Source organism: Xiphophorus maculatus, chromosome 17, assembly GCF_002775205.1.
Source record: "Xiphophorus maculatus strain JP 163 A chromosome 17, X_maculatus-5.0-male, whole genome shotgun sequence".
Classification (NCBI taxonomy): Eukaryota; Metazoa; Chordata; class Actinopteri; order Cyprinodontiformes; family Poeciliidae; genus Xiphophorus; species Xiphophorus maculatus.
The window spans coordinates 3,534,526-3,557,025 of NC_036459.1; the positions used below are offsets into that span (position 1 = coordinate 3,534,526).

Consider the following 22,500-nt stretch of genomic DNA (forward strand, 5'->3'; position numbering starts at 1 on the left):
GATCACATCCACTTTATAAAAATAGATAGAGGTGCAAGGTTCCATTTGAGTAAAAACTAACGCACACCTATTTAAATGTTCTTTACTGTATTACATATAGATGTCTTAAAAGACTAAACTTCCTTTCAGTGAAAGAAAAACAGCTTCCTGGCTTGAGCATATAAAAAAAGATGAAAAACAGTGCAGCAATCAACCTTTACTGCACGCTTTTATGGATTTCCCACAATAATGTTCGTGTGATGAGCCCTCCCAATCAGGCTTCATTAGCCAAATGACGCCTCAATCAAGCCCCTGAGCACACGAAAACAGGCAAGGACCGAAATGCTTTTATTAATGAGGTTTATTTTTAGAGGCCACTAAGGATGAGTCAATGATTATAGATCATTTTCTGAGAATTACTGGCCCCAACATATCTTTTAAGAGTTATGATGTTTATGTGCAAATGACTCCACATTTAAAATGATTTAATTCCAATTATAGCCACAGCACATGAATGCTCATCCTATTATCCACATCATGTAAACCATCTTATTTCCCTGCGTAGGATGAGTGTACATGTATTATTAAAAATAATGAAAAAGATGCATACCCCCGAGATATCAGCCACTCTGTGGATGGGAACCTCCTTTTTGCTGTGCAGCCCCTTTCCGTTTTTGATGGCCCTGCATTCAAACAACACCATTAGAAATCCATCAATGCATCCATACAATACAGCCTCCACATATGCATAAGGTACAGGAGCATCTCAATCGATTAAGGGTTTTGTCAAAAAGTTCATTTAATCCAGTATTTCAATTCAAAAAGTCACAGTGAAATTATATAGATTTATCACAGAACGATTATTTGAAGCGTTTATTTCTGTAAGGTTATTCATGGTTTACAGTGAATGAAAACCAAAAATATATTTCGAGAAAATTTGAATAATACCCAAGAATACAAACCACATTCTGAAGTTATTCTACTACATATGTCTCTTTAGCTACCATATGTTTTCCTTCCACTAAACTTTCCATTGCTAGAAACCTGAACAGTAAACATCCTCATGGAAATTGCTGCATGACTTACATCAGCAATGTTCCGCATGGTTACATAGCCCATAACATGACTGAAACATCACATTTCTGAATCACAAAACATTTTTGTCTAATTTTAATTACCATTAGTAGTAAGTTAAAATCTAAAACATTTCACCTTTTGAATTGTTTAACTGGGTATTCTAATTTACAGAAAACCACCTGTACATTGAATTAAAAAAAGACATAAAACACTTTCTCCATTTTAAGGCTTTAGCTTATTATTAAAAAAAAGAAAGGCCATAGTTATAAATCATAATGGGGAGATGATTTAGCATCATGAATGTGAAAAGAGAAATGATCTATCTTTAGAGGCAGCTAAGGGTCTTCCATGATGACTGCCACTAGTTAGAGCTGCCTTAATAAGCCTGCTGGATTAAATGCGATGAAGATAAAGTCAAAGGTCCTGTTGTCCACTGGGTCACTGGGATGGACCACAAAAGTGCTGCTAAGATAAGCCAGCTACATTTCCGGAGCCCTGTACAGTAAAGATGTGCATTTTAATAGCCTAGAGGAGGTTCCTTGAAGGCTGTGGGCCACTGGCTTTATGCAATGGGAGCTAAAAATATAACTAAGGCAATAGACAGAAACCGCTCATCGTCTCTTATAGGACCCCACCAGGGACGGGGGGAAGAGCGAGAGAGAAAAAGCAGCAGAGGGAAGGAAAAGTGACAAAAAGAAATGAGGGAAAGAAGACCCAGAAGAGCAAGTCCGTAGAAGGACATAGCGAGAAGCAGCAAAGGGGAAGAAACAAGGACAAAACGCACAAAAGGAAGAGAGAGAGCAAGAACGGGCAGGAGGAGAAATAGGGGCAGATGGCCGGTGACACTGAAAGACAAGAGGAGAGGAAGAGTTAATGCTATAAAAAAGGTTGCAGCTGCATCTGCTCTACCTACAGCAAGCAGATCTTAATCTATGGCAGAGTAATAAAGCTTGTACTAAATCTCTCCACTGCACCTCCACATAATTATATTCATAGGGCCTGAGTAAAGAGAGACTCTGATTTAACGTCTGGCGCCTGGGATGGTGTATGTGTGCCCAGGCATACAAAAAGAAACAAGAAAAGGGGAGAAAAAAATTAAAAAGGGACAGAGGCAGAGAAAGCACAGGGGTCATTACTATGTGTGTGAGTAAATATTTAAGAGCAGAGACATGTTTCCTCGGGAAGTGAATCACCAGCCTGATGGGCAGGAACTAATTACGGTGACACTATTAAAATAAATTTAAAGAATTAGCAAGGGGGTAACCTTACCTACATCAGAGGAAAAACACTCAGGGTCATTACAAAGACTAATTTATCAAGTTTATTTAAAACATAACTGCAAGGTGCTTCAAGTAGATTTTTAATGCTCCATTTTATTCCAAATTCTAACACACAAACCATCATGAATCCACAGTGTCAGGTCAATGTAAAAGATTTAGAAAAAGTAGTGGAGTTCCTCACCGTGCCTCTGCAGCGAGCAGCTCATCATAGTGGGAGGAGCGCTGGTCATCATCCTGTCGATACCTGATGACTGTGGCCAGACCCTTACTGACCAGAGCTTCGGCTATGTTACTGGTAGAAACAAAGTGGACAGTTCACTTTAATACTCCATTTCATAAGACATGAGAAAGATAATCTGTATAGTTGGTGTCATTTTAAACTGTTAGAGGTTTCAATGTATGTTCCCAAACATATGAGGAATGAGGTTCACCAAGAACTGGGCTTCTGCTGGTTTTACCAACTCAAATTTTAGACTTTGGTATTTCAGACTCCTTCATGTTCATAATAGGTGTTATGTCATGTTTATGACAGTGTTATGTCAGTCTTGTGCACATCCTGTCAAATAAAGTGTTACCAAGACTTTTTAAGGCCATTGTGAACAAAACTTAAAATATGCATCTCCACAGAAATGTATGAACTTCATCCAGTCAACTGGCGATTAATCTGCATTTATCCATAATAGACGCAAAAAGGCTAGCTAGCAAGAGTATGCTAGCACTGAGTTACCGATAGCCACAACAGTCTAGAGTCACATGCACTGTGGAAGTCTAAGTGAAGCTCAAATTTTTGCCTGACAGAAACATCCTGTGAGACAAAAAGAAAAAATTACATCTAATATATTTTTTAAAGTGCTCAAGACAAAATCTAAGACCTGTGATGAACAGGTTTTAGATTTTGGGTTTTTTTGGCCAACCTTTTTTTTTTTTTTTTTTTTAACAATTAAAGACATTAGGCCAGAGGTGGGCAACTCCAGGCCTTGAGGGTCGGTCTCCTGCAACTTTTAGATGTATCTCTACTTCAACACACCTGAGTCAAATAATGAGGTCATTAGCAGGACTCTGGAGAACTTGACTGCACTTAGGAGGTGATTCATCTGTTGGATTCAAGTGTGTTGGATCAGGGAGACGTTTAAGAATTGCAGGACACCGGCCCTCGAGGAACAGGATTGCCCACCTCTGCATTAGGCCATTATTTTAGAATTTAAGATTTTTTTAAAAAGGTGTGGTCACACTGGAGAAAGGAGCAAAGACAATATATCCATTTAAAAGTTAAACAAAAGATTTGAATTTGAGACATTTTAGATCTTTTTTTTTTACCCTTTTTATTTAAGAAAACCCTTCATGCTGGCTTTGAGTCAATTGGCCCCTTCACTCCTTCATCCCCTCTTCTATTTGTGCCATACGCTGCCAAGAACTGTATGACATGTGGAACTCCTTTATTTCACAAACCATGAGCATCAATATTTTTTTAACCAGCTTTCAGCTGATCCCAACCTGTATATAGAAAATGACTTACTCGTCAGCTGTGGGAGTGACTACTAAGTCCCACGTGGGCACCAACTGACTGAATAATCAACGTTAAAAAAATGTTAAAAATCCACTGGATCCTGAAAATGTCTTCAAAACTGCAAAAACATGAAATGAAACAAGTCTTGTCACAAACAATTCTTTAACACAGTAATTATTACGAATAATACCCAAGTCCCCCACTGGGGCTCAGAGGGGGTTGAGAGTTTCCATCTCACTAACCTCCTCAACCCTGACTGTAGTATTCATGGGGACTCTGCCAACTGTTATCCAGGAGAATCACAGTGTGGTGTGGTCCAACTGAAGACTCTAAATGACTGCTTACATGAGCAGACCTGACCTCTGTGCCACCACATTTGAGACAGCTGGTTGGATGATATGGAGAGATCTGCCTGTCTGTGTGCGTTCGTGTGATGCTTCTTTATGGCTCCAATGATACGGTTGGCGGAGGGGGAAAAAAAAACAATACAAAAAAAAAAATAGTAATAAAAACAGGACGAGTGTGATTTTCAAAAGTTCCTTTGAGGGGGAAACAGACTTCTAAAGCCTCTTTTCTAGCAATGTCGCATTAAAGCTCTGCGATGGTTTTGATTAAATTTCAACCTCTGAAAAGCGTTTATATCTGTGATCTTGTGTAAAGAAAATGACAAACTGATAAGCCAAATTCCTTCAAAGACAGGCTTGCAGATAGAATATAATTGCTTGCACTCAGGTGACCCTGCTCAGAACAAAGCAGTAGCTTCAGTTCTGATTAACAAGCTTACAAATTCAAAGCATTCTAAAATGATCTTGTTGTGTTCAGATGAAATTATAGTAAAATGACGTGTTGAGTCAACCTGAACTGCTGCATGATCTGATCTTGTACTGCCCTTTGCAAAAGTATTAATAGGCCTTGAACTGTTCCAAATTTACTTCAGTTACAACCATAAACATTTTATATTTTATTTCAACCAAGAAAGTAATACATTATTGTGAAGCAGAGGAAAAATGATACACAAGTTTCAAACTTTATTACTAATAAAAATCAGAGAAGTGTGCAGTGCTCTCATATTCGGCCTCTTCCACTCTGATACTTCAAAATAAAACACTCTCCTGCGAGCCAGAGACTTTTTAAAGAACATCATGGTTCGTTTTTTTTAACCCTATGCGCAAAAAGCATAGCAGAAAACAGATACTTCATATTGACCTTCACACACCACGCCCAATGTAAAATCTGCAGTGGCTACTAGGCCTTTCGTGATAAACAATAATGTTCGTTTCAGACCATTTTCAATTATAATAATAGCATAGTAATTGAAGTACACTCTTTCAGAAATCAATAAATTTAAATTTCCAAAGAAAACCTAACACTGGAACTGGAATCTAAAGTGGATATATAAAAACAAAAAACTTAACCAGTAACAACAAATAAAATGGAGATTAAAACCAAACAACTGAAGCCATAAATATAGTGGATTATGAAGTCCCTGTAAAGAAAATTGCCCTGATAAAAAATATCATTAGACGCTGCCAGTTTTGTGATCATCATGATATCATGTGTTTAATTGATTTACGGCCTTTTGCGACAGGTGGCAACATTGTGCTGCGGGAATGTTTCTTTTCAGCACGGACGTTGAGACACGTCAGCGAGGATACAAAGACGGATGCATTAAAACCTCTCTAAACATGTAGTTCGAGTTATGATAGGAGTGGTTTGGTGCTAAGCATGTTCATGAGTTAGAATGGCCCAGTCAAAGTCGAGAGATAAATCCATTTGAGATTCTGTTGCATATTCAAGGAAGCACTCCTTTCTATGTCTCGCGCTGTTAGAAACAAACCACGCAAGGTTGCAGCTGTAAACGCACAACCGCTAGTCAGACATATGGAAAAATAAATTCCCAACTACCCATCATTCTCCATTTTCTTCACAATTATGCATTACTAAAGTCGACCTATATCATAAAATCTCAAGTAAATGCATTGAAGCTTGCTAACATAAAACGTTTTTTCCAAGACAGTGTATTTGTAACAAACTCCACTCGAAAAAAGGTAGAAAGTAGTTTTGGTCAGCTTGGCAGACTAAATTATTACTTACATTCCTCCGATTGTCACTGTGGCACAGGTGCGCTCTGAGAAGGCAGGTGTTCCTTCTCCTGGACCAGTGGCAGCTCTGATGTAGTCCACTGTGACGTTGACCTGTAGGGGGTGGACACAGGCCAATCAAAAAAAAAGAAAAAACGCACACACGCCGAGAGTAGTGAGCAGCATCAGTTCCTCCAATAATTAGTGTGGGGAGCGTTTTCTCCGTGTACGTGGCTCCCTTATTTTTATTATTTTTTTGTTTGTCCCATTTCTCAAGGTCACCCCCAGTCAGTGTGAATCATGTCAGGCAGCATTGTGGAACTCCCCAGAGGAGTAGTATTAACACACTGAGGGTGTTTGGGACAACACACACACACACGCCTGCACGCCCACACACAGAGCAGCGATGAAACCCAAATGACCCTACACAGTGCGTTCCTAACAAAGCTCCCTGGGGACACACTCCCAACCCCCTCACCCTGAAGATACAATGTTGTCACTCAGCTGTGTGCATGTGCACATCTCCACAGGCATGTGACAGGGGAAGCCAGTATTGTGGGCCAAACGCATGTAGACAGCGCTAATAGGGAGGGATGCAGGCACACGGGCACACGCACCCATACACAGTGAACTGTTTAGGAGCTGCATGTAAAGTGTGTCAGACGAGTAAGAAAAAAAATCAGAGAAATCTGGCTGTGCATCGCAGCGTCATTGACTCAGGCGCAGACAACACACACAGGCCTATTACAGGGACATGAAAGAACAACGGCAGCTTGTCAATAGAGCGACACGACGAGGACGATGGGAAGAGAGGAGAAAGAGGAAGGAGGTTGTTGAGTGCTGTTTGGCACTAAGAACCATTAGCAATTTCTGAGGAGGAGGGAAATTAAAAGGACTCCAGGGGTGCTTTTCATTAGGCTAGCGTGTCGTCTCTCACTAACGTCTCTTCCACAACACTTGGCTCCTCCCAGCGAGAATGTGAAAGAGGCGCAATGAAGGATAAAGTAGATTGTTCCCATTTTAAGTGCAATGGAGGGATCTGAAAATCTCAAGAAATGAAGTAGGGGAGAATTTCCATGTCTGTGGCAAAGAGACATTTTTTATTCTAAAAAAAAAAAAGAAAAAAAAAAGAGAGGATTCAAAGTAGGGCAAGTTATTCCAATACAAAGCAGTGGCAGAGATGTTAGCTGGTCAGTTAGCTGTGTGGGAAAACACAAAGATGAAAAAGATCGAGAAGAGAAGAACATAATGGACAAACAACATAGCTTAGAAATGATTATGACAAAATGGAAGAGAAGACAAAGAAACTAAAGTTTTCATGAAAAGACTCAAACCCTACTGGGCAAGGACAGAACGTATTACAAACTACCGCCAGAAGAGCTTGATTGAAGAAGTTCTAGGCCCATTTTCCACAGGCCATCTAACAGATCTCTGGATAAGACAAATCCATCCATTAGAAGCCCAAAGAAGAAGGGAAACACTGAGGGAAAAGGCAGTGAATGGATCAGAGAGCCGGAGGAGTGATAAGAACACCAGTCGAGGTGTGAGACTAAATGTGTTTGTTCTGCTGAGGTGACGAAAGGCATAGGAATACTTGGCTGCTTCTGCCAAAGGAATTGTGTATACAACATGTCTGCATGAGTGATAAAGAGCTCTGACAGGTGACCAGCAGGTCAGAAACTCAGAAATCGGATCTTTTTGGAGTCAGTGAATGTCACACTACACGGTTTCTTAAATGTCCCTTAAGTTCAATGTAAGACTTTCAAAGGTTGCAATGATTTCAATTTAAGACCTACATAAAATAGGGGGCTAAAAACCTCAATTACCATATGTTGCTGATTGCCTTTAAACAGAGGGTCAATGTTTTCCCTACATTCCGTTTACCATAACCTTTATGTCAATCGCAGTTGTCGATGAAAACGTTTTCAGCCAGCTCCTGAAATCCTTATCAAGTCTTTTCAAGGAAGAAAAATATATTTTTCAGGAACACTTGAATTTTAGGGAATAAATTCCTTTAAACAGGGTTCATTTCTTCTCTGCGTCTGGGGTCTTGTCACAGCACATTAACGCTCAAATTCCTCAGCCAGAGCTCTAAATCTCAGTACAAATGAGTGCCATAGCACATTTAAGAACTGCAGAAGCCAAAAATGTCTTAAACTTACAAGTTTAAGACCCAAATACACAGATTTTATGACGTACTATTGACTTTTATGGCATTTTAAGGGCTTACATTTAGGCCCAACACTTTATGGTGAGGAACATGTTACTCAGAAAAGAAAGACGAAGCCAGAGGGGAAATGGTAACTTATTTGCTTTTCTGAAAATATATGAAAGCAAATACATTTGCTTTTACATACAGTACAGACCAAAAGTTTGGACACACCTTCTAATTCAATGGGTTTTCTTTATTTTCATGACTATTTATAAGGCAAGAAATCCCACTTATTAGCCTGACAGGGAACACCTATGAAGTGAAAACCATTTCAGGTGACTACCTCTTGAAGCTCATCGAGAAAATGCAGAGTGTGTGCAAAGCAGTAATCACAGCAAAAGGTTGCTACTTTGAAGAAACTAGAATATAAGAGGTATTTTCAGTTATTTTCAGAAATATGCACACGTGCATATTTCCACATGTGTTATTCATAGTTTTGGTGCCAAAGGAAACTCATTGAATTAAAAGGTGTGTCCAAACTTTTGGTCTGTACTGAAGGAGCTGTATATGAAGGAGCAACTTTACCAACTTTGATAGATATCTGGAATACAATACTTTACAGCAACATCAGTCTGTTTTATTCTGAATTCTGTTTTATTCTGAATGGTTTGCCCATAATGCTGGGTTTAAAAATGTTGAGTCTGACAATATGAGAGTTAAGGGCCACAGTTCTCTGGAGAGATTAGACTAATGCTTACAAGTGCAAATTATGCAAGTCTCTAACAGAAGGTGCAAAACAGAGTAAGAGAAATCCAAATAGGCTTTCAGCAGCTTTTAGCTGCTGATTTTCAGCTGGGAACTGAAAATCAGACAGTCACTTGTCTTTGCCTATCTACATCTATTATCTAAAATAATATTCTTGATATTTTAGATTTACCAGTTCATGTGGTCTTACAACATGAGGCAAGTTGTACAAAGCCTTGTAATGTGAAAGTGAACATGTGCCACATTGCGATTAACAATACTCCAGCCCAGCATGGGTTCCACATGAGTGGTTTCCCCAGACAGGAACAGAGTGAACGGCTGCTTACCTTGAAAAGTGTGGGAGGTTAAGATTTGCTGTGACTAAAATGAGCAACCGTCTCCAGCACATTCTATTGAACGATGATCACACAGCTTTCTTTTCTGCTTTAGCCATATTTCAAAACACATCTGACAACAATTAAACCTCAAAAACGCATTAAATTGGTGCAGGCCATTTCCAATATACACATCACATTTAAGGATGATAATGTTCTTGGCAGAAATGATATGGCCACAGATCAGAGGGTACAGGAGAAGAAAAGACCTATGTGAAGGTAAGAGCGGCTACAGTGGAAGCTTTATGGGAGTGTGTTGGAACATCAAAATAAATATTGAACATCAAAGCTCTCAGATCTGAGGCACCTTCTAAACGTAGGAACTGATATGGCCATACTGTATGTTGCATCAGGCAATAAAAAATAATGAGGCAAACACAAAAGAGAGGCAGAGTAGTGATTTTTTTTTTTTTTTAAAGCTGGAAGGAGAACAAAAACATGAGCAGAGGCCATCGGGAGGCGAGTGCTTAAGGCTGTGTTTTAGAAGGTTATAATCAGGGCCAGCTATTGTTTAATGCAACGAGCAGCTCTGATTCTGGGACAACAAAAATGTGTTGAGGAAAAAGGAGGAATTGGAGATCTAAAATGGAGCTTTACTTAGGTTATCAAATATCTAAATCTGCTTGAAATCCAATCTAGAATTCGCCCCAGAACCAGCGCCGACTCTCACATTCTCTATATCAAATACCAAACCGCGCATAAGACGTTCGCTCACTTATATACCCGACCAATAAGAGGCAAAAGCTCTGTTGCTAACAGTGCTACACAAGCAGCTGCATAACAGGAGCCACTTTGAGCATGCAGGATTATCCGAATGTGCTCAACCCTGATAAGTGGCTTAATGCAACATTTCCATTTGACTTTTTTTTTTTTTTTCTGATGAAGCTGAGACCCAGGCACGCAAAAAGCACTACTTATAAAGTTAGCCAAATCTAGCTTTTTGGGATTATGTCACCATGCAAGCTCTGCCATTTGAATGCGGGTGGGGATGGATATAAGAAAGCCCGAGACAGACGGAGTTGGAGTGACAGGGAGAAGAGGGAAATAAGGAAATGCCTCACTGCATTTTTTGTAAGGGGATAACTTAGAAGAGGTTTATTGGGCATAAATATAAGTTATTCAAAGATGGCAAAATGCAGAATGTCTGAAAACACTCTATAGCTATAAAGCTAATGACTGGAAACAACTATGGAATTTTAATCTTGCTTTTGAAAAGACAATTTTAAAACTATTTTCAAGTTCTGACAGAATACACCCGATAAAAGATGCACACCTACTAGAATTACTGTGAAGTTCTTTTCAAAGACCATTCCAGGTAGCGGCCCAGCTCTTTTCTGGCTCACAGTTATCAACTATAGAGTTCTCCTGCCAGGAAATGAAATAAGGTCTTCTGAATATGGATATTAGATGTGCTTTATAAAAGATCAAATGCACCAAGCTTTCCTTAAAAATAAAAGAAATGGGGAGCTTTAATAGAAAAAAAGGAATTAAATGTAGCTCTATTCCCCTAAATCGCAGCAGTGGCATTAGGGCTTTCAGCTTTAGCGCACTGAGACTGGCAGTTAATGCTCAGTCACGTCCTAGAAGGTGTAGTAGATAAAAAAAAAAATCTGCATGTTCCCTACATTATGAAATATATTTTGTTCTTAGATGGCTAGTAGGCTTCAACTGAGAATGTTTGCAGGTTAAACATTGACAGTAATTTTGCTGAAGTTCTGGTTGAGCCTGATGGTGCAAAAGTAGATTGTTTATCAATTTAAAAAAACAAAAATCTACAATTGTAGTCACTTGTGTTGTGGAAGTTAAAAAGTGAACTGAACTGATTGAAACCTCAGCTTATAGCAACCAGAAACGATGAGTTTGCTAATAATGAAGCATTCAGATATTCTGAAGTATAACTTTAAAATAAACTAACCAATATTGTGCAATGTCTTGTAAAATCACCATTCCCCACCAACCTTTCCATATTTCCTGATCTTACTACCAAAAACTTCAGTTGTTTATATTTCCACATGTGAAGTGCAAAGACAGTAAATGATTTCCAAATTTCTGAAAATTATTCTGTGGATTTGAAATTAGCAGCAGCACATCTAGAGACGTTTTTTTGTTAATTTTTTGTCACAAAGTGGCTCAAACTCACTTGGACGGACAGAATCTGCATCCAGTAAATTTGAAGCCTTGCCACCAATCCTCCATTGGTTTGGCTCTAGATTTTAAATTGAGCCATTCTGATACTTAAGGGCTCTTGACGATGGAGATGGCCACCTCTGAAATAAGCCTTTCTATTGTGGATGTGGCTGTATATCTAGGATTGTTGACCTTCTTTAGCATGAAGAAATTTAGTTGCAATAAATTTTATTTTTGAGGCATTAGGATAAGGAGCTCTGAATACAACTCGAATGACATTTTTCAATTTTGTTTTGTAAAAGCATTTGATAATTTTGCATTCTTGTCTCTACATCACAATTATGTGATGCATTGTGTTGATCTGTCAAAGTCCCAGGAAAATAGGAGTTTCACGTTGTAAAATGACAAAATGTGAAATTGTTCATGGCTTCTTGTTCTGAACATTTATGGTAAAATATTTGGATGTACAGCAGGCCTCTATTAATGCCATTACTGATACATAAAGAGACGGACCTGCCCTCAAACAGTTTATTACTGTTATTACCTGACAATAAAGCAAGTGGGTCAGTTAAATTCCTCTGTTTGTTGACATGCAACATGCTTCTGTGCACCGCAGCGGTGCACCACGCATTCAAATTGACAAGCCAAATAGGCCGTGGTGGAACAGATTATTATAAGGCTTGACGGCTGAGTACTGAACTCAAACATTCACCACAGAGATTTCATTTTATCCAAACCAAATCACTCTTGTTGCCAAGGCAGCTAAAGCCCACAGCTTTTCCAGACTTGTGAAATTATTTGAAAAAAAAAAAAAAAAAAAAGATACATGGTGACAGAAGGTTTAACTCTGAGGTTTAGCCTTGTATCTTGGCAACAATAAAGAAATGGAAAAGAAGCAACTTCCCAGAGCCCCTTCCTTTTATTGATCTTGCAGGGTAAGAAGTGAGGAAGCTGTGCTGCTGGAAAATGGACAGCAGCTCTCCACTTGAACCAAACTTCACAGTGAACGCCAGCACACTTGAAAGATGAAGCATCAATATTAATCAAATATGGAGGAACATACAGAGACATGCATAGACGGATGCTTAAATCTTTGTCAGTTTTGATGATGACATTCTAAATCACTGAAAGTAACCATTTGTATTTTTCTTCACTGTGTAACAATATCTCAATACTTTTGCTCAGTGTGAATGAATTGCAAAATTAAATTTGGACATATGTGAAGCAGATGATTGAGATGATAAAATTTAAGGCCCTGGTGGAAACCTGAACATTTATATATAAAAAAATTATTCAAATCGCTAAAGTGCCACAGACTGATTGCATTTGACTGCTTTAAACAGTGAAAGAAAATCGTGTTTAGAAATTCAAGGAAACACCACCGAATGAGAAAGAGTTTAAAAGAAAATAAAAACTTAATTAAAATTTAAATAAATGTGTCAAAATTATTCAAAGTAGAATTTGGTTTACCTTGCTGAATGGAGGGAAGCTACTGAAACAGTCCAAAACTGCTAAGATGACTGTTTTCATTTTCCATTAAAAAAAAAAAAGAATAAACAATTCAAACATAAAGTGACCAAAAAGCTGTGGTAGCATTTACTTTACCTAGTAATTATCCGCCATTATAAACATATATCATATACTATCTAACACAATTATTTTATTATTTACATAATAAGATAAAAATTGTAACCCTACATTTGTTCTCCAGACATAGAAAAATTGCAACATGAGATGCACCAATGAGATTTTTGTGACCCTCTCCAATCTTTTTTTTTTTTAATAAAGCCTTCCCTGAAACAAATTTTTGCTGACTCACATTTCTCTTTAAGAACTGCACTGATGTGCTCTCCATGTAACCAGAGGCCAGGTTATCCTCATTTCCAGCTGAGGGGGAAAAAAAAGAGAAGGACAGAACGCTGCTCTATAAAGTCAAAACTTTGACTGGGACATTTGGAGCTTAAAGAACCTGGACTGTAGCATTCAGGTTCAGTATGTGCACAACCTGAATGCAGAAAAACAGACATAGTATGTTATTAAACTAGTGTGTGTTAGATAGGGTTTACTTAATTTTACTAAGTAATTAAAGGTTTTATTATTTCAAATCATCTTTTGTTACTTTTACTGGGAATAAGAACAACTAGAAAGCTAAACTAAAACGGTAGTTTCTGTGTGTACATTCCTGGAAATTTTGATCCTTAAGAAATAACCAAAAAGCTGCCAAGATTTCCAAATTTTTCATGTTTATTAACAGGTTGAAAGTCTAAAAATGATAAAACAGAACACCTGTGAGTCCTCAATTCAGCCTTCTGGCTACCTGCTAAAAGTCTTGCAACTTGATAAGCCACATGCACACAGATACAGCTTCATGTATGTGTGTGCTTCCTTTAGCTTCATAAAAACAAAAAAATGCTACTGATCCTTTCTCACTCAGTAGCAGTGTCCACATTTAGGAGTGTTGATGTCAATTTGTTCACTGGTCAGAAACAAATACGATGTTGCGTTTCTCATCACCAGTCAAGGCCAAATTCAAATCTAATTTTATATCCACCATTAATAGCTACACAGTAAAGTCTGTTTATACTGGAATGTGCTTACACATTACATAGAGATTCTTTAGGACACATAGGTGAAGTTAATCAAATGTCAATGTACAGTTTTTTTATTAATGTCTTCAAAAAATGGGCTTAAATTTTGTGGAATGCTAAACAGAAAACATGAAACATAAGTAGATATACAGAAGAGAAGCAACTAGATAAAATGTGAGCATGACAGAAAATGCTAATTTACCTCCAGTAGTGTGTTTGAGGTTTGCTGTGCTCTTTTCATATTAAAAATATAATTCAGGTTGCATTTGCATTCAGGCTACTTTGCGTTAAGACATAGTAATCCCTTATAAAAGCAGATGCATATCTCTGAAGACACGGGATGTGCTGGTATGTGCTCACAATTGTTCAGATGTGATTTAATGCATCCCAATATACATCACAAACAGACCCACTGACTCCAGTGAAAACAAGCCAAGTCAACCCACTTAAGGAGCTAACTCCTTTCGAAGCAAACAATTATGCGCCGCTCCCACTACAATAAACAACACAAACAGCAATTTGCTTGAGGCAGTGCTGAACAATTAAGCAGAGTTAACTTTAGAAGCTCGATGAAGTCAAAGCAAGATACATAATATAACAAATTATGCACGAGTTTACAACTTAAAGTTGAAAACGTTAGGACTGTTAATACTTCCCCGTATCTGTTCGAAGCTGTGTGCTTTATGCTTTTCACAAGGAAAGCTTTGAAATCATCTATAAACATGACCAGAGAGTATGTAGATATGTGCAAGTTTTATTTTAACATGAGGTGCCAACAAATCTTTAAGATGTGCACATAAGACGCAGACATGAACACTGTTTTAATGCAGTAGCTGGTGAATTTATTCACACTGAACACAGGCTGCTGCTTCTCCGTTTCCTAATGCGCACACCCTATTATTTGGGAACACAAACATAACAAATAAACAGAATCATTATTTTCGCTTCACTTGATGAAAACCGGCTTTGGGCTGAATTTTCTGTCATTAAAAAAACATTAATGAGGAGGATTAAAATGACTGTGATGAGAAGCTGGGACGGGGATATGAATCTCACTCCCATACAGAGAGCCAGAAGGAACTCTTGTGGCTTTTGACTTTGAGTGGGTGCGTGTTTTTGTTTAACAGCCTCAGTTGTGCTGTTATGAAAGCGCAAGTGAACTGTTTGCTCCAGCTACTATTAGGGTTGCTGGAGTCCAGTCATCAATACGCTGCTATTGTACATTCTCAGTCAAACCGAAGAAGTACAGACCGAAACTTAAAAACGCTTGTTTGTTTATGCCAGAATTTAAAAATCTTAGTGTTGCATTTATGCAGATCTTTTTGGAATTCTAAGCGCGATCCTGAATGACTGCTCTGGCCGTCTCCCATCAATCCAAACTTTATTTCAATACTAAAAAAAGTTTAGTATTTTCCTTTCATAATGCCATCTGTTTGCATTTGGCGAAAACAAAAAGGAAGAAGTAAGGTTACATGGAAGGTGTTCCAAACACTTTACCAACTTTAGGTCAATTTTGGTTTCGGTTTATAATCAGCTTACATTCATTGGTGGATATATTCATATTTTACACAAGCTAAGCTGGAAATCTGAAGTCCTGCTATGCGTCTGGAGGAGCGTTTAACTCTCTGCTAAGCTCTAACGGGTCAGATGTGAGTAAATCACAGCAGCCCCCCCAGGTGTACAAACCAAGTAGATCAATAGACACAAGAGGGGGAAATCAAGACCGCTTGTTTAAAGGGTGCATCCGGGCCAGCGGTAAGCCCCAGGACATCTACCATGAGCACTTGGTATTCACACTCAGGCGCAGAGGGAAATAGATATCCAGCTCTGAAATACATTTGTCTGTCAATGAAAAAGGTGCAGGGAGCATTTATAGTCATTTTGCGTGGTTATATCTACAACTATTACGGAATTCAAAGACGCTGATAAAAAGAAATCACACTCATTCATATAGCGGAGAGAACAAAAAAAAAAAAGAAAAAAGAAATGGCTTGGAGCTTGGAAAAAGAAAAAAAAAATCAGAGAGAGGTTCTTACCTTTTTACCAATGAGCTTCTTCCTGAGGAACTCCCGGGCCTCGAACATGTACGGGATGTCATACAGAGGACGGAATCGTTTGTCTTTGTCCTTGTTCTTCTCCTGAATACAGATGGAGTGTTGGGGAGGGGGTGAGGGGAAAAGGAAAAGACAGAAGAAGAGAAACTTAACTTAAATTCCACGTTTAAAGGTTGATAACTAACCATGAGATGCAGGTTTCAGATTATACAACTGACAAAGTGAAAGTTGGAGGAAAACAATGTCTGGTTATGAATGCTTTTTGTCCAAAAAAGTAAAAAATCTGAAATGTTGGAAATGCATTCGAATGAATTCCCTTTTTCTCGGATACCCCAGAATAAAATCCAGTGAACTACCATCAGAAGTCATCTTTGTTATATCTGCTCACAATTGGTTCTCTAAAGGCTTAATGAGTTTTACAGGGATTGGTCAAACATTAATTAAGCACTCTACAAATGATCTAAAATGAAATGCTTAAGATGAAACTATATTCATGTGTTAGAACAGACCATGAAATCCAGTTCAGAATTTGTATTAAGAAAACTGCTGTACAAAAATACACTCAAGTTAAATGAGTGGGGAAAGACATCAGCATCTACATATGCAAAGCTAATATGTTTAAGTGTGTTATCATGAGTGACAAAATGTGAAAAAAGTTCAAGGTATTGGATTTTTAAGCACTTGACATGCAACTAAATACAGTAGAAACAGTCTACTTCACCCCATACAAAAACATCCAAAAGGTTTAACGCTTTTAGTTTGTTTACTCTGTTTGTTTCTATCCATTTTGGCAGACACAAGACCCTGGACTCAATGAAATATTTAAGTGTGAATGGCAAACACATCTTTGCTCAAACAGGCATACCCTCCCTGCTCTCGATACAAAGTTCTCACGGACACAGACAGACGGGCAAGGCAGAAACTCTTCACGTTAAAAACAGATGCACGGCAACAAGCCAATATTCCAACTGCAGATATAACGTACACAGCCGCACACAAAAGAACTCCACTAAGAAACGCTCCGCTACCCTCTTAGAAAAGACCACAAATGGAACTTATTTGCATTTTCAAAGAAAACTGAGAAACTCATCGCTCCTTCAGCAAAAATACCAGCAGGCACAAAGAGTGACAGGTGTCTTTTTGCTGGAGCATGATAAATTAAATAACCAGGAGGCAACTGGAAATAAAACTACACCCCCTGTCAGGAATAGCTAGACTATGAATGACACTACCAGTATGCTCCCTTCTTGAATCTCCAATACAGCGATATTGTGGTTAATAATTTTTTTAAAAGTATAATCAGTCTTTAAACAAAACGCATGGAACAGGTTTATTCCTCATCTCCTCTCGACTTAAATACCTTTTATTCATGTTTAATGACTACAGCTGTTCCGAGCTTTGAGGTGGGGCACAAACAGATGTGCAGAGAAGCGGTTTTGGTTGATTCGGCTAGATCATCTTCCTCAGGGCTCAACAACTGTCATTTCATACAAGCTTCGGCAACCAATGATTTGAAAGTAATTTTCTATAAGCAGCTTATAGTCCTCCATTCCGATTGTGCTTATGTCACTAATAAATATCTCTCAGAATGAGGTCGCTCACAATTATAAACTGATCAGGGGTCATAGCCTCTTACATTCCTAAGAGATGATGAGACGCACAAAGGAAACTAACATCAAGTATCTAGAGAAAAACAAGAAAAAAATAAGTCTTGAGGTTCTTAAAGGTAACATAATTAAAAATATCAAACTGCTGAGGAAAATAAGCTAATATGCCATAACAAGATGACACAAAGGTGGAAAATCAATTACATTTTTCATCCGTCTCACTTTTTATGACAAAAAGACATTTTAAAAGGAGTGTGGAGACTTTTTGTATTCCCTCTGCATGGGTACAAAATTGACAAAAACAAAAAGCTGGAAAGAATGGAAAGGCAACATGACAGTAAGAAATGTGGGGCAAATTGACACGGAAAAAAAGAAGGGGAAAAAAGGAGATGCGTCTGGATGTATAAATGTTTAGGGATCAATTACTGTCTTCAAGAGGAAATTGATGGGAGATGAACTCTAAAAGGCAGCATTTGATTGGCACAAATCTTCCTATGATGCTTTGTCACTCGACGTGGCAAAGCTGCAAAATAACAGAATTATGTTACTGGCCTTTGCTGGGTATATTAAATTATGAGATAAATGTGTTTGTGTCTTCCTTATTTAATCAGCTCCTTACTATCCACTTTCTCGAGCTGAATCAGCGAAATGTGAATTCCAGGAGCTCCTCTCACACATACCAAGTGGAAATCCCTGAACGTTCAGCCAAAAGGTGATTCAGAAAGTCAGTTTCAGTGAGTTCAGGGGTGAGAAAATTCAGTCTTCCAGGGCAGGTGTCCTAGGTGTTCGAGATATGTTCCTGCTTAAACATGTCTGACCTAAATAAAAGAGTGATTAGCAGGTTCCCGCAACTCTTTGTGACCTGCTGGTGAGATAATACCACTATCTGACTCAGGAGACTGGAAGCAGGAAAACAAAAATTTTAACCAGAAGCCCCCGAGATGGTCCAAGTACTTCACCTCCATCAAATCAACAATAATGTTACGGTGGAAGTTACCATGCACTTAAATTTAATAGATTTTGTTCACAGTGTTACAAATACAACTTTTATATTTCGTTATTGGATCTTACTATTGAATATTGGGGCATAATTTTGTTAAATTCCATATTTTTTCAGTCCTCCACGATGTTAAAGCAGAAAAACATTGGTTAGACTAACAGGTAGTTGACAATTGAAATACTTGAAGTAAATTTAATACATTAAGATTGCAAAACAATACTGTCAGTGGCTTTACTTCAATTCATTATTGTATGTATTTGACAAAAGGACAATAAAATAGTAATATTTCTACAAAAATGGAGAATAGAATCTAAACAGAAGAAGTGAATCTAAAAAAATAACTTTCAGCTAATAGGCTGCAGAAAGACAACTGCATCAGTGAAAGGGCGTAAATGTCAGTATTGTATTCCAATTAGAGAAGAAGCGCAGAAGGAGTGGCGCATTTAAAAAAAAAAAAAAATCCTATGATGTACACAAACTAAAAAAGTGACAGAAGCAAGGTCAAAGTGACAAAGCCCTGCCATTAGGAGTTGCCAACAGAAAGTAGGGCTTAATGAAACATTGCGCATCCTTAGTTAAATGCAATTCAAACGATCTGAAAAACAAACGTGCCTTCTTTTCCCAGTCAAAAAGAAGAACAAAAAAGGCTCCCCCACACTGATAAAGTGAAAAATATTGTGACTAGTCTAATTATTTTGCCATGGAGCCACATTCGGCTTCATTCACTGGATAAACTGACAACATCAGCGTCATTAAATTACTCCAGACAACATCTCCGTACCATCATCCATAAACTGCTATTATGCAGCAGCAGTAAGGTTACAGATAGAGGAGAGAGTCGCAGCTAAGTCTCAGCCGTAACCCAATAAAAACTGTTCCCGCTCGCTATCCTCAGGGGGAGTTTTGTTCTATTTGGGGTGAATTCCCTTCATTCTATATTACCGGGTAGGGCTTGGGAATCATCTTTGACTACTGCAGAGGCCTGGTGCATGCTGGATTGTACAGTGTCGCAGGGCTGCAGGGTCTGAGGCTGCGAATGTGTGGATGTTACTGCTGGAAGCATTTTTATGCTTCTAAAACATCAAGAGCAAAATCATGACTCAGGAGAATGTCATTTTCTGATGTTGGGGGAGTATACAGTAGTAGGCCTCAATTTTGCATTTAGCTGATTGAGTGGAGTGTTGTTTGTACGTAACCACTCTTTTGGGAGGAGAAAAAATAAATAAATAAAACACTGCATGCATGCATCTCAAACAATGAGGGCATTATTTTTTGACAACACAAAGCTCTGGGAGTCTTAGACAAACACTCAACACTTACTGTTGTGTGCTTAACAACATGACTCAAACGTCCGTGCATAAACGTTAAATGGCTTCAGAGTTTGGGGGCTATGAAGGATGTAGCCCAAGAGAAAAGGAAACTTTAAAAAAAAAAAAAAGCTGGACAATATTTTAGAATAAGTGGAACTAAAGCTATCCAGCAGATCAGGCATTATTTTTTGTTACAAGTAATGGTGTTAAGACCCATCAGGCTTTATTTATCAAAACATATGATACGAGTTTCACAAAACAAATCCAACTATTGATGTGTGTGCAGATTGAATGTATTCATTTTTATTACTGAATCAGTCAAATCTCAAACTCTGGGCAAACTATCTGTGGATCTGTGTATTAAAAGACTTGAAATGATCCAACAACAGTTGCAAAATAAATCATTAAATGCCATGATATTGAAAGGGAAACAGTTTTAGCGGCTAGTTTTATCAGCCGGCAAACTGGCAGTGCACAGCAACATGGGAGTCGATTAAGAACGTTCAATCTCTCTCTCTCTCCCAAGCAGCAATTTCCAGCACATTCAGGCAGCATAAAGAGAATGCAAGAAACATAAGCAGCCCAACAGAGTGTGCAGGTTTCTCTGACTATAAAGAATAATGTTAAATTGGACGGTTAGTTGCAATCATTCTGTAAAAGGTAGATTTCAGATAACATAAAAATTACTCAGGTTGTATATAAGCTTCACTTTGGTGGCTAGTCTGACTAAGACGAAAAGCTCAGGATGGCACGACAAGGCATAAAGACCCATTAAAGAATGGCGGGATTATACAGAGTTGTCAATCTAATCTATATCAAAGTATCTGACTGAGACTCTGTATCAGTAATTGCTTATTCCGAAATGACCGACATCCTGGCATCTCTTGTATCTACGACTTAAAAAACCAAGTTGCTTTCTCTCACAATTCAACGGACTCTCATAGATGTGCAGATGTTAACTGTTCATCAAATCTGAGCACACACTAGTGTGGAGAAGAGGTCTGTCTTTGGGGAAAAATACTAACCAGTTTGTAAAATATGTAATGGAAAAATAAATCAATGATTTCACCCTTCTTCCCCCCTTTCTAATACAAGTAACCTCGTTTAGCTAGGAGTGCAGCTAGATCACTCATAGCTATTGCACCCTGTTTGACACATATGCCAGATTTCTAAAGATAGGAATGTAACAAACAGTGAGGAAATAATCACACCACCATTCTGGAAGAAACAGTGAAAGAATAATTTCAGAACTCCAACAAAAAAAAACTAGAAATGTTGGAGATTTGACATGTCTCCAACATACCAATACAAATACCCTTGTGACTGATAATGACACACAAAGGTACCTGTGTTATCCTGTATGTCATTGTAAAAGCCAGACACCTGCAACGTCTTAACAAAACTTCCATCAAACTCCATTTACTGCTGGTAATGCCATCTAAGATGTCTAGAAGGCACCCTGTGTCTGGTGACCTTTACTTAGTGTTTGACTGGCTGTTGACGTTTGCTCAAATCTATACTTTCCTGCAATTTAAAAGCACTTGTGCTCGATATTACCATGGCATTTTCAGCCACTTTATCGTTCCATCCAACCAGTGATCAAATGGGGAGATTTCTCTTACTCTACTTCAAAACATTTTTACCAACGTTTTATTTCTTACATTAATACTGCACGTGTGCTCCATTTTCTTTCCTCTCAAAACCTTACTCAAAACCCCACATCGGGTCTAATTCTAATGCAGCAATTTGTATATTGTCCACTCAAGCAACAACCCAAACAAAACAGCAGGCCAAGTTTTAGCCATTTCAACTGCTAAGCAGGAACATGCAGCCTGTCAGTCGAGAAGGAGGCATAATTGCTACCAATCTGTCTGTCTTTGCCAGTTCTGCACCACTGTGTCCTGAAATGGGTAACCCTCCTCTGTCGTCACTGATTGTGCTCCAAAACATTAATGTCAAAATCAGAACACTGGCAATATTTTCATTGAGCATTTTAACTCTACTTCGCCAGATGAGAATGTTTTAGCATTAATATCTACAGTTGTCCTAAAACAAACTTTTATCCTTGCAGCAAAACAATCTTAAGTGTGAATCCTGGATTGACGTCTTTCTGTGTAAAGTTTAATGTTCTCTCTATGTACCCTATCAAAGTCCCCCCAAAAATGGCAGTCAATTTAATTGGTAAATCAAAATTGCCCTTTTGCATAACTGAGTGTGTGTTGTGTGTCTGTGTTGAATTTGAACAAATAATTTTGCTACAACGTGCAAAGCACATTTAAATTTAATTGTGTGAAATGTTCAAAAACTGTCCAATAATGTGTTGGTTTTTTTTGTTTGGTTAGTAATAAATCCAATAGACTTTTTGATATCTGTTAGAATAGCAGTCTTGGTTCAAAACCAATTATAAAACTGCAGCTTCTTCACACAATGACATAACAAATGTTACTGTTTTCTCGGCTGTTTGTAATGTCTCTGATTATGCAAGTTCTGATGTGAACTAATGCACCATGCTGAGAGGGGGCTGTGAATATATAAAAATAAAGTGTGGACTGGTTGTCCACTTGTAGCTGCAGCACCACACACTTAGTGAAAGCAATAA

At 38.2% G+C, this 22,500-nt stretch overlaps 1 protein-coding gene across 1 annotated transcript in view; it reads right to left on the minus strand.

The window, feature by feature from the left end:
* The window catches only part of snd1 (staphylococcal nuclease and tudor domain containing 1), a 188,817-nt gene that overhangs the window by 140,660 nt on the left and 25,657 nt on the right, over positions 1–22,500 (minus strand). The window contains exons 11-14 of the mRNA XM_023350655.1: positions 15,967–16,068; positions 5,938–6,038; positions 2,518–2,628; positions 590–662 (exon numbers count right to left, since the gene is read on the minus strand). Of these exons, the coding sequence (XP_023206423.1) occupies positions 590–662; positions 2,518–2,628; positions 5,938–6,038; positions 15,967–16,068 (387 nt within the window). The remainder of the gene's footprint in view (positions 1–589; positions 663–2,517; positions 2,629–5,937; positions 6,039–15,966; positions 16,069–22,500) is intronic.